We start from the raw sequence: 12863 nt of genomic DNA, 5'->3' as shown, positions 1-12863 counted from the left end.
CATGGGCTTGTTGTGAAATAGCTTGGCCAAGCCTGTCTAGCACTGGCGCATTATGATCTCTAGGTTCAACTTCTTTTGCAGATGTAGCCATGTGAACAGATGCCGCTGGAGCAGTGTGTTTAAAGCTAGCTGGTTTTAATGTGTTCTGTGACGGTAGCAGCAATGTAGGTTTTATACCTTCTTTACTGTCTTTTTGATCAGCTTGAAAAACGCTGTTGTCTTCTTGAGCATTTTCATATTTCTGCAAAATCTCCATTTTAGCACTGGATTCTGCTAACGCTGTTAGCATTGCGTGCATTTCTTTGATTGCCTTTAAAGTAGCTTCTAAAATCTTTTGCTGAGCTTTAAACTCTGCTTCTTGTTGTTTTTCTTCAGCCCCTAGTTGAATCTTCTTGAAATTTTGCTCTACATGCCACTCTGCTTCTTCTTTTTCTAGTTTTTTCTGTAAAGGTGGAGGAGGTCCTGGATGGTGGAGGAGACACTGTGAGAATCACATTCTTTGATTTCTCCAGTGCCTTCAACACCATCCAGCCTCTGCTACTGGGTGAGAAGCTGCGGAGGATGGGTGTCAATGACTCAGTGATCTCCTGGGTTACTGACTACTTGACAGGCAGGCCACAGTTTGTCCGTCTGGGCAGTGTCCTGTCTGGTGTGGTGGTCAGTGACGTAGGAGCTCCACAGGGAACTGTGCTTTCTCCCTTTCTCTTCACCCTGTACACCACTGATTTCCAGTACAACTCTGAGTCGTGTCACCTACAGAAGTTTTCTGATGACTCAGCGGTTGTCGGGTGTATAGGGGATGGAGGGGAGGGGGAGTACAGGACACTGGTGGACAGCTTTGTGGAGTGGTCTGAGCAGAATCACCTGAGGCTCAACATTAGTAAGACCAGAGAGATGGTGATTGACTTCAGAAAGAAGAAGATACCTTCACGGCCACTGAAGATCAAAGGGGAAGTGGTGGAGGAGGTGGAGGATTACAAATACCTGGGAGTTGTAATCGGCAACAGACTGGACTGGGCATCTAACACTGACGCTGTGTGCAAGAAGGGGATGAGCAGACTCTATTTTTTAAGGAAGCTGAGATCCTTCAATGTGTGCAGCAAGATGTTGGAGACCTTTTATCACAGTGTTGTTGCCGGTGCCATCTTCTTTGCTGCTGTGTGTTGGGGAAGCAGCATCAGAGCCAGCGACTCTAATAGACTGGACAAAATCATCAGGAAAGCTGGCTCTGTACTGGGACTAAGGCTGGAGTCCCTGGAAACTGTGGTGGAGAGGAAGACACTGAAGAAGGTTCTGTCTATTATGGACAATAAACAGTACCCTCTCCACCACATAGTGGACAGACAGCGGAGCACCTTCTCACATAGGCTGCTCCAGCTCCGCTGTCATAGAGACAGATACAGGAAATCCTTCCTGCCACAGGCCATCTCACTGTACAATAAAAGCTAAATCATTGTTCTGCACTAATTAGTCCAATTTTGCACAACTGCACTGTGGCACACTTGCTGTACATATATTTACATATACATATCTGCATTTTTTGAATCTTTGCAAGGACTGCTTAAGTTGCTTTTTATATTAACAGCATTTTATATTTTACAATTATAGCATTTTATATTTTATTTTTATTTTATCTACAACTACTACTCAGTGGTAGTTGTTATTGTGTCTTGTCTCTATGCTGTAACTGCGAAGTAATTTCCCTGCTGGGATGAATAAAGTACTTCTATTCTATTCTATTCTATTCTAAAGCAGCAGCCTTTGCCTTTAAAGCAGCCCGCTCTAATTCTGTCTTTAATCTCACTGATGAAGATAATGAAACTGAGCTTCCACATTGTGATGAGGAACTACTTTTGTGTCAGCTTGTCTGGCCTGATGTCATAGGCCTACTATTGCAGGTGTTTTCTGTTTGTCACATTCCTCGGCCGGGTCGGCGCCATTCTTTCATCCATCCTTTACAGCGCCAAAAGAAGTCATCCATAGCATCAAGCTTCTGTCTGAACCAGTCTTTTTGATCTTTCATGGATTCTTCATCATCCATAACTTTCTGCAGACCAGAGTTGAGCTTTTTAAACTCTTCAACATTTGAGTCATTTTCCATTAACTGCTCAATTGGCTTCTTCAAGCTTGACAACTGGACTAGCGTGGACCTGAGACCTTGGATTAGCTTCTTCTCCAGCCTTTCCAGTCATTTTTACCGTCCGTTTTTCACTCTCTCGTTCGTCCATAACAAGCTGAACTTCTACGTCTTATGGACAATAATGTCAACAGCACATACCACTCCACTTCGTAATTCCACAGACCCACCAAAAGCTTGCCTTCTTTTTTTTTTTAACTCAAGTACTTCAGCTGCAGCTGTCACTCGTTATCCAATGTACTCCTTTTCCAAAGCCTCCGTGCTGTTTTCCTGAAACAATTCCTTGTAAGTTGTGTTGTTCCAAGTCGATATGGTTCACACGTAGAGCAAGTTTTTTGACTTAGATTCCTAAATAATGAAGCCATAAGCTTGACACTCTCCGTATTTCCCCTTCTGTCCACTTGATGTCGAAATGACAAAAAAATAAAAACAGACTGGATCCTCTTAAAGTTAAACGGTTTACTTCAAAAATACAAACGATGCAAATGTTACTTTTCCACTTCAGAATAAAGAACAAAATAAAAGAGACGAAAGAGGTCAAAAAACTGTGTGGCTCCACTCCTACTGCCCAAGTGACTCTCTATCCACACCCTCAAATCCTTAACTGCAATTAGACATGCACATTTACTAGAAGGCCTTAGTATAGTCTAATTAACAAATTCGTATGCATTACGAGATTTAACTAGTAATCATTTTTATCCTAATAAACAAATTATCATAAGAAATATAAACCTAATTTATTCTACAGGTCTATATGAACTAAAGTTGAATTTAGGCTTCTACAATGGGAGTTGGTTCTTTTCTTTCTGTTTTATTTACTACACTCTTTGTCAAATGCTTTATTTTGTTTTGTTCTTTGTCATTTTATTATTATTTGTGTCTTGGTTTGATCCACTTCACTGTTGTACAGAACTTTCGTTAAGCAAGTTGTTTTTAAGTGCTTTAGAAATAAACTGGATTTTGCTTTCTGAACTTTAACTGTCGGTACATAAAGCACACATTGCCTGGAAAGAAGGTTTTTTGTGCACCTCACCCTGGTCTCCACTGTTGTCTGTTTCACAATGTTCTCCAACCTCTGCTGATGGTTCCTGGTCGGTTTCGGACCTGCACTCTTTCTTTCTTCCTCTTTCTTCACAACAAACACATGCAGCACATCACAAATGATAAGTACAGTTTCATACACACTCAGCTTTGTTCTGACTAAACGGGCGGGGTCATCTCACGGGAGCAGGGTTCCTCTGCAGCATCATCTGCTCAGCTCTCCTCATCTTCTCCTGCTCCATTTCTCTAGTGATGGTCTGTTTGGCCTGATAGGTCAGCTGGCGACGCGGCGGCAGGCCCGGAAACCTCGCCACCTCCTCCACACGCCTGCACACACAACAAACTTAGCATGTGATGGCAAGCAGCTGAAAACAAACTACTCTAACTTAATGTTGAATAGTGATCTGGTCTTGTCTGCAGTTGATAGAAAAACAAAAAATCTAACAAAATGTTGATATTGGCTTATTTATCACAGGGTTCTATCAACCCGTTTTTTGCTGGCATTGAGTCAGCCGTGCAACCCTGGACTGGAAGCTGTTTTTTGTTGATTTTTTTACCTCAGAGTGGCCAACTTTCTATTATTCCTATCTCAATTTGATGCAGTAGGGGCTTCTACACTTCCTGTATCTGTGCCCTCTGTTCCCTACACGTTTTTCAGCCATTACAAATGTTTATTCCATTGTTAATAACAAAATTCTAATGATCAATCTCCAATGGAAATCTCAAAGGGTTCATTCACAAACTGATGATGGCAAGCTACTGGATTGTAGCTACAGCTGCCCTTTTAACCAACACCAGCAGGAAAGGAAGGAGAAGTGTATTGCCCAGGGACACAAACAAATCAAACTGGGGATGCACTGATTGCAGGGCAAACTCCTACCGCCACAGCAGTAGTAATGTTAACATGTCATAACATGTTTTTCCGAGCTGCCTTTCAACACAACATAAGCATTAATGCTCATGCCAGTTTTACACCTGTGTGGCAGCGAGGGAGACCTTCTGGGGTGTACTTGAAGGTGTAACTGTAACTTTATCTTGAAAAATACCTCACGTTAAAAACAGCAAGCACTATTTTTAGTATTTATCCTAAATCCATAAGACCTATATTCTTAAAAAAAAAAAATATCCAAAGTAAAATGCAATGGCATTCCAATTTCACAAGCCGAAGTTTTATTCTCAATACAATATTAGTTTGCTACTAATTGTCAACACTAGGACAATTAGATAACAAGGTCCAAGGGTATGATATTTCACAGGTCATTGAAAAGTTTGAATAAACAAATGTAATATGTCGATGTGCAGCGCTACGTGACCCACACACCACCTCTGAAAGATCATTGGAGGAGGCTGTTTAAATTAGCTAATCAACCACCGCTGTGTTCACATGATCATTTTATAATCTCAAAATAAACATCAAGCAGAATGTACTTGCAGAATAGGTGGAGATTGTAACTAAAGCATATCTGTCTGTTCTCCTCGCGAGATAAAAGAAACTAATCCTCTCTTGTTCTTTCTTGTGTCTGTATTTCAATGTTCTAGGTCATTCAAACCTGACACATCCTCTCCTTGGGCTGCCACCTTATTGTGGTGGAGGGGTTTGAGTGTCCCAATGATCCTAAGAGCTATGCTGTCTGGGGCTTTATGCCCCTGGTAGGGTCACCCAAGGCAGACAGGTCCTAGGTGAGGCATCAGACAAAGAGCAGTCCGAAGACCCCGATGATTATCAAAAACATCGGACTTGGTGTTCCCTCACTCGGACGCGGGTCACCGGGGCTCCACTCTGGAGCCAGGCCTGGAGGGGGGCACAATGGCGAGCGCCTGGTGGCTGGGCTTTTTCCCATGGTGCCCAGTCGGGCTCAGCCCGAAGAGGAAACATGGGTCCCCCCTCCCATGGGCCCACCACCTATGAGAGGGGCCAAAGGGGTCGGGTGCATTGTGAGATGGGTGGTGGCCAAGGGAGGGGGCCCTGGCGGCCCGATCCTCGGTTGCAGAAGCTGGCTCTTGGGACGTGGAATGTCACCTGTCTGGTGGGGAAGGAGCCAGAGCTAATGTGTGAGGTTCCGGCTAGAAATAGTTGGTTGTCCGGCAAGCAAAGCGGCATGCGGCTCGAGTGGTTGCTGAGGCAAAAACTTGAGCGTGGGAGGAGTTTGGAGAGGTCATGGAGAAAGACTTTCGCACAGCTTCAAGGCGATTCTGGTCCACCATCTGGCGTCTCAGGAGGGGAAAGCAGTACAGCACCAACATTGTTTATAGTGGGGATGGTGTGGTGCTGACCTCGACTCAGGACGTTGTGGGCCAGTGGGCAGAATACTTCGAAGACCTCCACAACCCCACCAACATGCCTTTCACTGAGGAAGCTGAGCCTGGCACCTCTGGGTTGGGCTCTCCAATCTTTGGGGACGAGGTCGCCGAGGTGGTTAAAAAGCTCCTCGGGGTGGATGAGATCCACCCGAAGTTCCTTAAGGCTCTGGATGTTGTAGGGTTGTGTTGGCTGACGCGACTCTGCAATATCGCATGGACATCGGGAGCAGTTCCCCTGGATTGTCAGACTGAGGTGATGGCCCCCACCACCCCAGTGGGGACCCCACTGTTCAAAAAGGGGAACCGGAGGGTGTGCTCCAATTATAGGGGGGTCACACTTTTAAGCCTCCCTGGCAAGGTCTATTCAGGGGTCCTGGAGAGGAGGGTCCATCGGATAGTCAAATCTCGGATTCAGGAAGAGCAGTGTGGTTTTCATCCAGGTCGTGGAACACTGGACCAGCTCTACACTGTCAGCAGGGTCCTGGAGGGTGCATGGGAGTTCGCCCAATCGGTTTACATGTGTTTTGTGGACTTGGAGAAGGCGTTTGACCGTGTTCCTCGGGGAGCCATGTGGGGGGTTCTCTGGGAGTATGGGGTACTGGGCCCTTTGATAAGGGCTGTCAGGTCCCTGTATGACCGGTGTCAGAGTCTGGTCCGCATTGCCAGCAGTAAGTCGGGCTCGTTTCCGGTGAGAGTTGGACTCTTCCAGGTTTAATTTACATTAAATCGGTGTAAAAAGGTCTTCAAACAATATTATCGTTTATCGCTATCATTTTTGAGACAATTAATCACGCAGCAAAATTTGTTATTGTGACAGGCCTACATATATTATTTAATTTGCCTTTGGGATTATTAAAGTATTTTTTAATTTGAATTGAATATATTGATGGTCAGTCTGCAACCCAACTGCCCCAACCAACCGCAAAAATTTCTACTGAAACTCTTGACGAGGAGAGACACAGATGTGACTTGCAGTGGCGGTTTTTGATATGGGCAATATGAGCAACTGCCCACGGTGGCATCTTGTGGGGAGGTGGAGGTGAATTTTGCTGCTTTCAACTGAAGCAAGCATTGAGCAAATATACCATAAATTACATAAATTAGAATATGTCTAAAAAGTTAATTTTTTTGTAATTCCATCACCAAGTGAAAGACGTTATACAGATTCATTAAAGAAGTAATGTTTCTACATCTTTACATCTCTTAGTATGTTTAATATCTTCTAAAAGGTTTTTATTTTCAATAAGTACTATTAATCTGACAAACCTCAGATTGTATATCCTGAGTTAACACAGCCTGGCATTCACATTTAGGTTTTCGCCTCATTCTTGGCACAAAAAAGGCCTTCTAGGGTACACTATCCCAACCCTGCCCCTTGACTGTTCCTCACAATTTGTCCCCACCAATTTACAACTCAAAGTTACAACCTTGTTTAATTTACTTTAGTTGCTGTGGTGTTCAGAGAACAGTGTGCCAGAGAACCACAGCTCTGAGTGCAACAAAATAGGGATCTGCTTCTCCACAAGAAGTAAGTTTCAATTAAAAATTCAGAATATTTTCAAGGGGTGATGAAAAACATACCACCTTTTGTTACCTTTTACTGGCCTTAATTTGAGCTAATTTAATTTACTACCTTTTACTCCCGGAAACCCTGTAAAAACAACATTTTGTGTGGCCCTCCCCAGATAGCACACAATGGTTAATTACCCTAACCCTTATCAGCACAAATGTGGATGGAGATCCACATTCTGTTGATGGTTGAATCAACATTGATATAGTGTCAATTATGGTTGAAACCCTAATGTTGATTAAATATGTAAGTCACCGACCACTTTCAATTTTGTTTCAAAATCAGGCTTCAACGTACATTCAATGTTTCTGCCTGACATTGTTTTAATGTTGTTTCACTCATATTGTGCTATCTGGGTCAGGTTCTCTGGTAGATCATTACACAAGCGGGGCTCATTTTACTGCTTATTCGACATCCAGACTAAAGGCACCAATGTTCACAAAGCAGGCCTGCTTTGTGAACATTGGTGCCTTTATTCATTTTTGTGAACAACAAAAGAAGCAAAAACAGTGGTGAAATTACCTTTTTTGATTTTTGAGTGAGGCTGCATTCTGACAGATGAGTAAAATGCCAGTCATGCTATGCCATTGAAATAGAAACCAAGAAAGTTTTTATATATTATTCAATTTTAAAAGTAATTTCCAGACTTTTCCAAATCGTGTAAAAACCAAAATACTGAAGGATAAATTGTTAAAATCATTGTGCCATTGGGGCGTGCTGTGGTGGCGCAGGGGGTTAGCACGCCCCACGTTTGGAGGCCTTAGTCCTCGACGCGGATGTCGCGGGTTCGACTCCCGGTCCCGACGACCTTTACCGCATGTCTTCCCCCCTCTCCTCGCCCTCCTTCCTGTCTGCCTACTGTGGAAAAAATACGAGCCACTAGCGCCGCAAAAACTCTTCGGAGAAAAAAAAAAAAAATCATTGTGCCATTATGTGGCAAATCAAATAAAAATATGGATATAAATAAATGAAAACCATGTCAACACTACTAGATGTTTGGTCTTTAGAAAACATTTTTTCTCTCTTTCTGACAGTGTAGGAGCAAACTTGGTGTTCACTCTGTCTTTCTTTCTCTCCTCTACTCTTATCTCCACCTTTCTTTCCTTTTCCCACAGCTTTGGGTTTTCTCATAGCAAAAGCAGTTAAGGCTCCATTTGTGGAAGTAAATCTGTTGGGCTTCACCTTGGCACTCAAGACAATAATTCTGAATGTCACACCGCCAGAACAACACATAAAAAAAGAAAAAAACACTAGAAGTAATAAAGCTTCCAGTTCATACTCATCTAGACCTGGAAAATGATATTAGCAAATTCCAAAGTTTTCCCAAACGCAAAGGAACAAACTTTACTTACATTTTCTTTAGGGATGCGGCAATATAAAAATTTGGGCTTATATTGATATCTAATATAAAAGATGATTCCTCCAGATCTAAAACCAGAGCAGTCCAATGACATATCTCCACTTGTGCCAAACATTTAGGCTGCCTTTGATGTCGACCACTCATTTCCAAACCGCCCTTCTCCACCAGTCACAGGGTGGTGTTGTGGTGTGCCAGTGAGGGCAGGTACAGGAAGGTGTAGACCAGGAGCAGCAGTAGCAGAGCCAACACCAGGGGCAGGCACCAGTCATTGGTGACCAGCACCTCGTCACAGCGAGCCTGCAGGAAGGAGCCGTCCTGGACGCCCAGCTGCTCTTCAGCCGACCGCAGCATGCCTGGAGACTCCCAGCCTGACCAACCGTGAGCCTCACACAGTCTCAGGATTTGTTGAAACACGGCGTGGAACTGAATAAAAGTCCCAAACATGAATACAGCCTCCAAATCTAGTACTGTTCTAACGCATTCCTGCTCCAGAAACATTGAATTCCGCCATATGTCAGCTGAGTCCAACTCTTAGTCAATCCCACTGTACAACAGCAATGAGGGTTTGCTGTCTGCTACCCTGTTCTGACACAACAACAATCACACACACACACACGCCCACACGTTTGTCAGGCTATCTTTGTGGGGACTTTTCATTGACTTCCATTTGTTTCTACAGCCTAACCCTAACTCTTACCATTACATACTTAACTCTAACCAAAACTCAATTCACACCTTAGTCCTAAACCTAAACCCTAACCCTATAACAGCATTTCCCCTTGTGGGGACAGTGGGTCCCCACAACATAATATGTGTCAGGAACGTTGTCCCCACAAGGTACTAAATACCTTGTAGGTGTGGGTGTGTGCGTGTGTTGGCGTGCACACACACACACACACACTCCAGGTGATAAGGGGATTATTCTCTAAGCTGTTATGCAGATAAACCACAGTGTGGACTAGCGCAGTGACCTTCAACACCCCAATAGCTCACACATCTGCTCAGCAAGTTTCCCTCCCCACTGAGTGGCGGGCAGCAGGAGGTTTGTTTGGGTGTGTGTGTACTCACGGCTCCAACATGAAAGTGTACTGGCCCTCAGGTGTGCGGTCCTGCCTGTATGAGAGGTTGTAAGCCAGCATGGTGTTGATCAGCTCCCGCATCAGTTCCTTCTCTCTGCTGCTAAAAAGCTGAGGATTCACCTGAAAGTAGCAAATGCTGCACATTGAGCAGGTGTTTAGTGCAAAAAAGGAAAAACATGTTGAAATGGCAGGTTTTTGTGGTATTAAATTGAAACATAATCAATCATTTTTCCACTTTTAATGCGACCATGTCCTGCACAATTCAACCAAAGCTAAAAAACAAAAAAAGTTTTGAGAAGATTGGGGTATTGTCTGCATTCAACTTCTATGCACCACAAATCTGGAACAAACTTCCAGAAAACTACAAAACAACCAAAACACTGAGTGCCTTTAAATCAAGGCTAAAACCACACCTGTTTAGAGTTGCTTTGAACCATAATAAATGGAACATAGAATAATATATTTCATGTGTATTGATGATTAGACGATAGCCCTCTCTAAAATGTAATGTTTGACATGCAGTCAACAGCAGGTGAGCAGGTATGTTGACTGTATGTTACTTTTATGACTTCTTATTCTTGTGTTTTTATGATGTGAAGCACAAACAAGGAAAACTAACAAAGTGTAATGAGTGTTCACAGAGCAACTGAAAAGGAACTGAATTAAACTATGCAACTTTAAAAAATGTTGTATATATTTTTTTTTACATATTTGTTGAAACTGTCACTATTTTGTGACAGTATGGTATGAAACAGATGATCTGTGAAAAAATGGAGCTCCTCTGCCTTCTCCCAGTTTCAACTAGAAACAACCAGTCAGAGCCAGCAGGCACTCGTCAATCACACTCATGTGGCGCTGCTTGTCCTCCTGTCTTTATTCTTTCTTCCATGCTGTCCGATACCATTACAGCTTTTCCCTGTCAGCAGCGTCTGTTGTTACATACTACAGCTTTAATGGAGAAAATGTGTTTAGTTTTCATTTGTGTCATAAGAATGAAGTCTAGTTTCCACATGTTTTTTTCTTGCAGTGTAGCATTATGCTAGCAGATGACAAGAACACAAATAAAGTCATCCATGTTGCTGCACAGTCCTTTCACATCTAGCAACATGGGAGGAAGCACTAGAATTGAGATTACTTTGAATTTAACTGCACTGTTAAAGTTTCTTGCAGTAGAACAAAATAAAATATGTGTGACATTGAATAATGGGGCTGCACAGTGGCACAGGTAGCACTGCTGCCTTGCAGCAAGAAGGTCCTGGGTTCGATTCCCGGCCCGGGGTCTTTCTGCACGGAGTTTGCATGTTCTCTCTGGCTTCCTCCCACAGTCCAAAAACATGACTGTTAGGTTAATTGGTCTTTCTAAATTATCCCTAGGTGTGAGTGAGTGTGAGTGTGTGTGTGTGTGTGTGCATGGTTGTTTGTCCTGTCTGTTTCTGTTTTGCCCTGCGACAGACTGGCGACGGAACGTTTGCTGGAGATAGGCACCAGCACCTCCCAAAACCTCTAAGGCAGTGGTTCTTAACCTGGGTTCGATCGAACCCCAGGGGTTTGATGAGTCGGTCTCAGGGGTTCGGCGCAGCCTCTGCCGCGGAGGTAAAGACACACTTGTGTAAAGTCGTGATGACACGCCCCGCTTGGCCATCACTTGCTGCAGAGGATCATGTTACATTGCTCGGCCAATCAGTGCTGCGGGGAATTTAGTGCGCGCAGTATCAGCGGCTGTCGTAGTTGTACGTTACATGGTTTCTTTCTTAATATTTTAATCCATACTAAATATGTCAAGCAAAAAAAGAAGAAAATGAACAGACTTTGCTCTGAAGATGCACTTGCCAAGGTGAAGCCACGCCTCTCTGAACTGGTCTCCCAAAAACAACAGCAGAAGTCACACTGATTTGCAGGTATGTAATTTGTGCAATACTTTATTCTGGCCCCAAAAAAGTATTTTGTGGATTCATCTAAATTTAAAATAAAATAAAAAAAGTTATTAAAAAATTTGTCATTCTTTGAAAAAACCCCTAATTTATTTTTAAATTAGTAAAATAGTAAAAAAAATATTATGGGGGCTGAAATTCTTTTATGGGGCCAAAATATTTTTGGGGGCCAGAATAAAGTAACACTGTAACTTGCTCTGAGTTCATACCTATGTCTTCAATTTGGAAAAAAAATATATTTTATTTATCACTAAAGAAGGGTTCGGTGAATGCGCATATGAAACTGATGGGCTCGGTACCTCAAAAAAGGTTAAGAACCACTGCTCTAAGGGAAAAGAGTGTACAGAAAATGAATGGATTGAATAATGGGGAAACAGCCGAAACACTGAGTACCTTTAAATGAGGTCCACTTGAAAAGGTCTTGGTGAGCTCACCAAGACCTGCTTTCCAGCTGCTGTTATTGGGTTTACTGATTTTTTTAATGTTATTCTTTCATACCTTGCCTGGTATGTGTGGTTGTTCATTAGCCCTAAATTAACACATTTTCTAAATACTGTGATGGTTTTCAAGGATTTTGTCACAGCCAACTATTTTTTTAAGGTTTTATTGGGCTCTAGTGGCCTTTATTTGATAGTGAATTGACAAGAAAGTGGGTAATGAGAGAAGGGGGAAGAATTGAGGCAAAGGTCACCAGGCTGGGAATCAAACCTGCGATGGCCACATCGAAGACGAAAGCCTCCTTATGTGGGTTGTGCTTAACCCAGTGCCACCACAACATCCCCCAACCAACTATTTTTTTTCAGGCTTTCCCCTGGTATGTAATCCATATGCAAAAGAACACTAGAGCTAAACTGACACTAGTAAAAACAAACTAAGAATGTTCAAAAACCAACTAAACTAAGAAACAAATTACTAGAACTAATAAAAGTTAAAATAGAATTGAAAATCTGAACTCAAAATCTGAAAATCAAAGCTAAATCAAACTAGAAGTGTAAGCAGTTATCAGCGGCTTCCAAACCTGATCCAACAAGTCCCCGGTTCTCTGCCTCCCCTCATCCTGTCAGCTTGGTGTTGCCAGGACTAGTAGCACATTGAGCGAGTTGGGAATTTGCAGAACAGTGCTCACTCCTTAAAGGTGTTATCATTACAATAAATGTAGCCTATATACAGTAGCATAGGAGCAAGTCCAAATGGAACGCCTGAGGGAAGTCTGGGGTTCCCTCCCGGACCCGTTCCCCTGTGAACCAATCTCAGACAAGCAGAAGGCAATGGATGAATGGAAACATTTCAGGATTTTAAAAATTTGACCACATTTTCTGAAATACCTCTGGAATAATGTTTAACTTTCAGACAAGGATGTTCTTGATGCTTTATCTAAACTCAAGTTTGGAAAGGACCCAAAATAATCTCAGCAACATTTTAGGTTAAACTGTGCAGGATATAC

The 12863-nt window shown here is 42.8% G+C and overlaps 1 protein-coding gene across 2 annotated transcripts in view; it reads right to left on the bottom strand.

The window, feature by feature from the left end:
- chtf18 (CTF18, chromosome transmission fidelity factor 18 homolog (S. cerevisiae)) overlaps window positions 1-12863 on the bottom strand; it is a 46660-nt gene that overhangs the window by 17994 nt on the left and 15803 nt on the right. For both annotated transcript variants that reach the window (XM_032562061.1, XM_032562060.1), the window contains exons 18-20: window positions 9478-9608; window positions 3361-3505; window positions 3171-3266 (exon numbers count right to left, since the gene is read on the bottom strand). In XM_032562061.1, coding sequence (XP_032417952.1) covers window positions 3171-3266; window positions 3361-3505; window positions 9478-9608 — 372 coding nt within the window. The remainder of the gene's footprint in view (window positions 1-3170; window positions 3267-3360; window positions 3506-9477; window positions 9609-12863) is intronic.

The sequence above is a fragment of the Xiphophorus hellerii genome, chromosome 5 (genome assembly GCF_003331165.1).
Source record: "Xiphophorus hellerii strain 12219 chromosome 5, Xiphophorus_hellerii-4.1, whole genome shotgun sequence".
NCBI lineage: Eukaryota > Metazoa > Chordata > Actinopteri > Cyprinodontiformes > Poeciliidae > Xiphophorus > Xiphophorus hellerii.
Note: the sequence above shows the minus strand (reverse complement) of the source record. Positions and strands in the feature narration are given on the sequence as shown.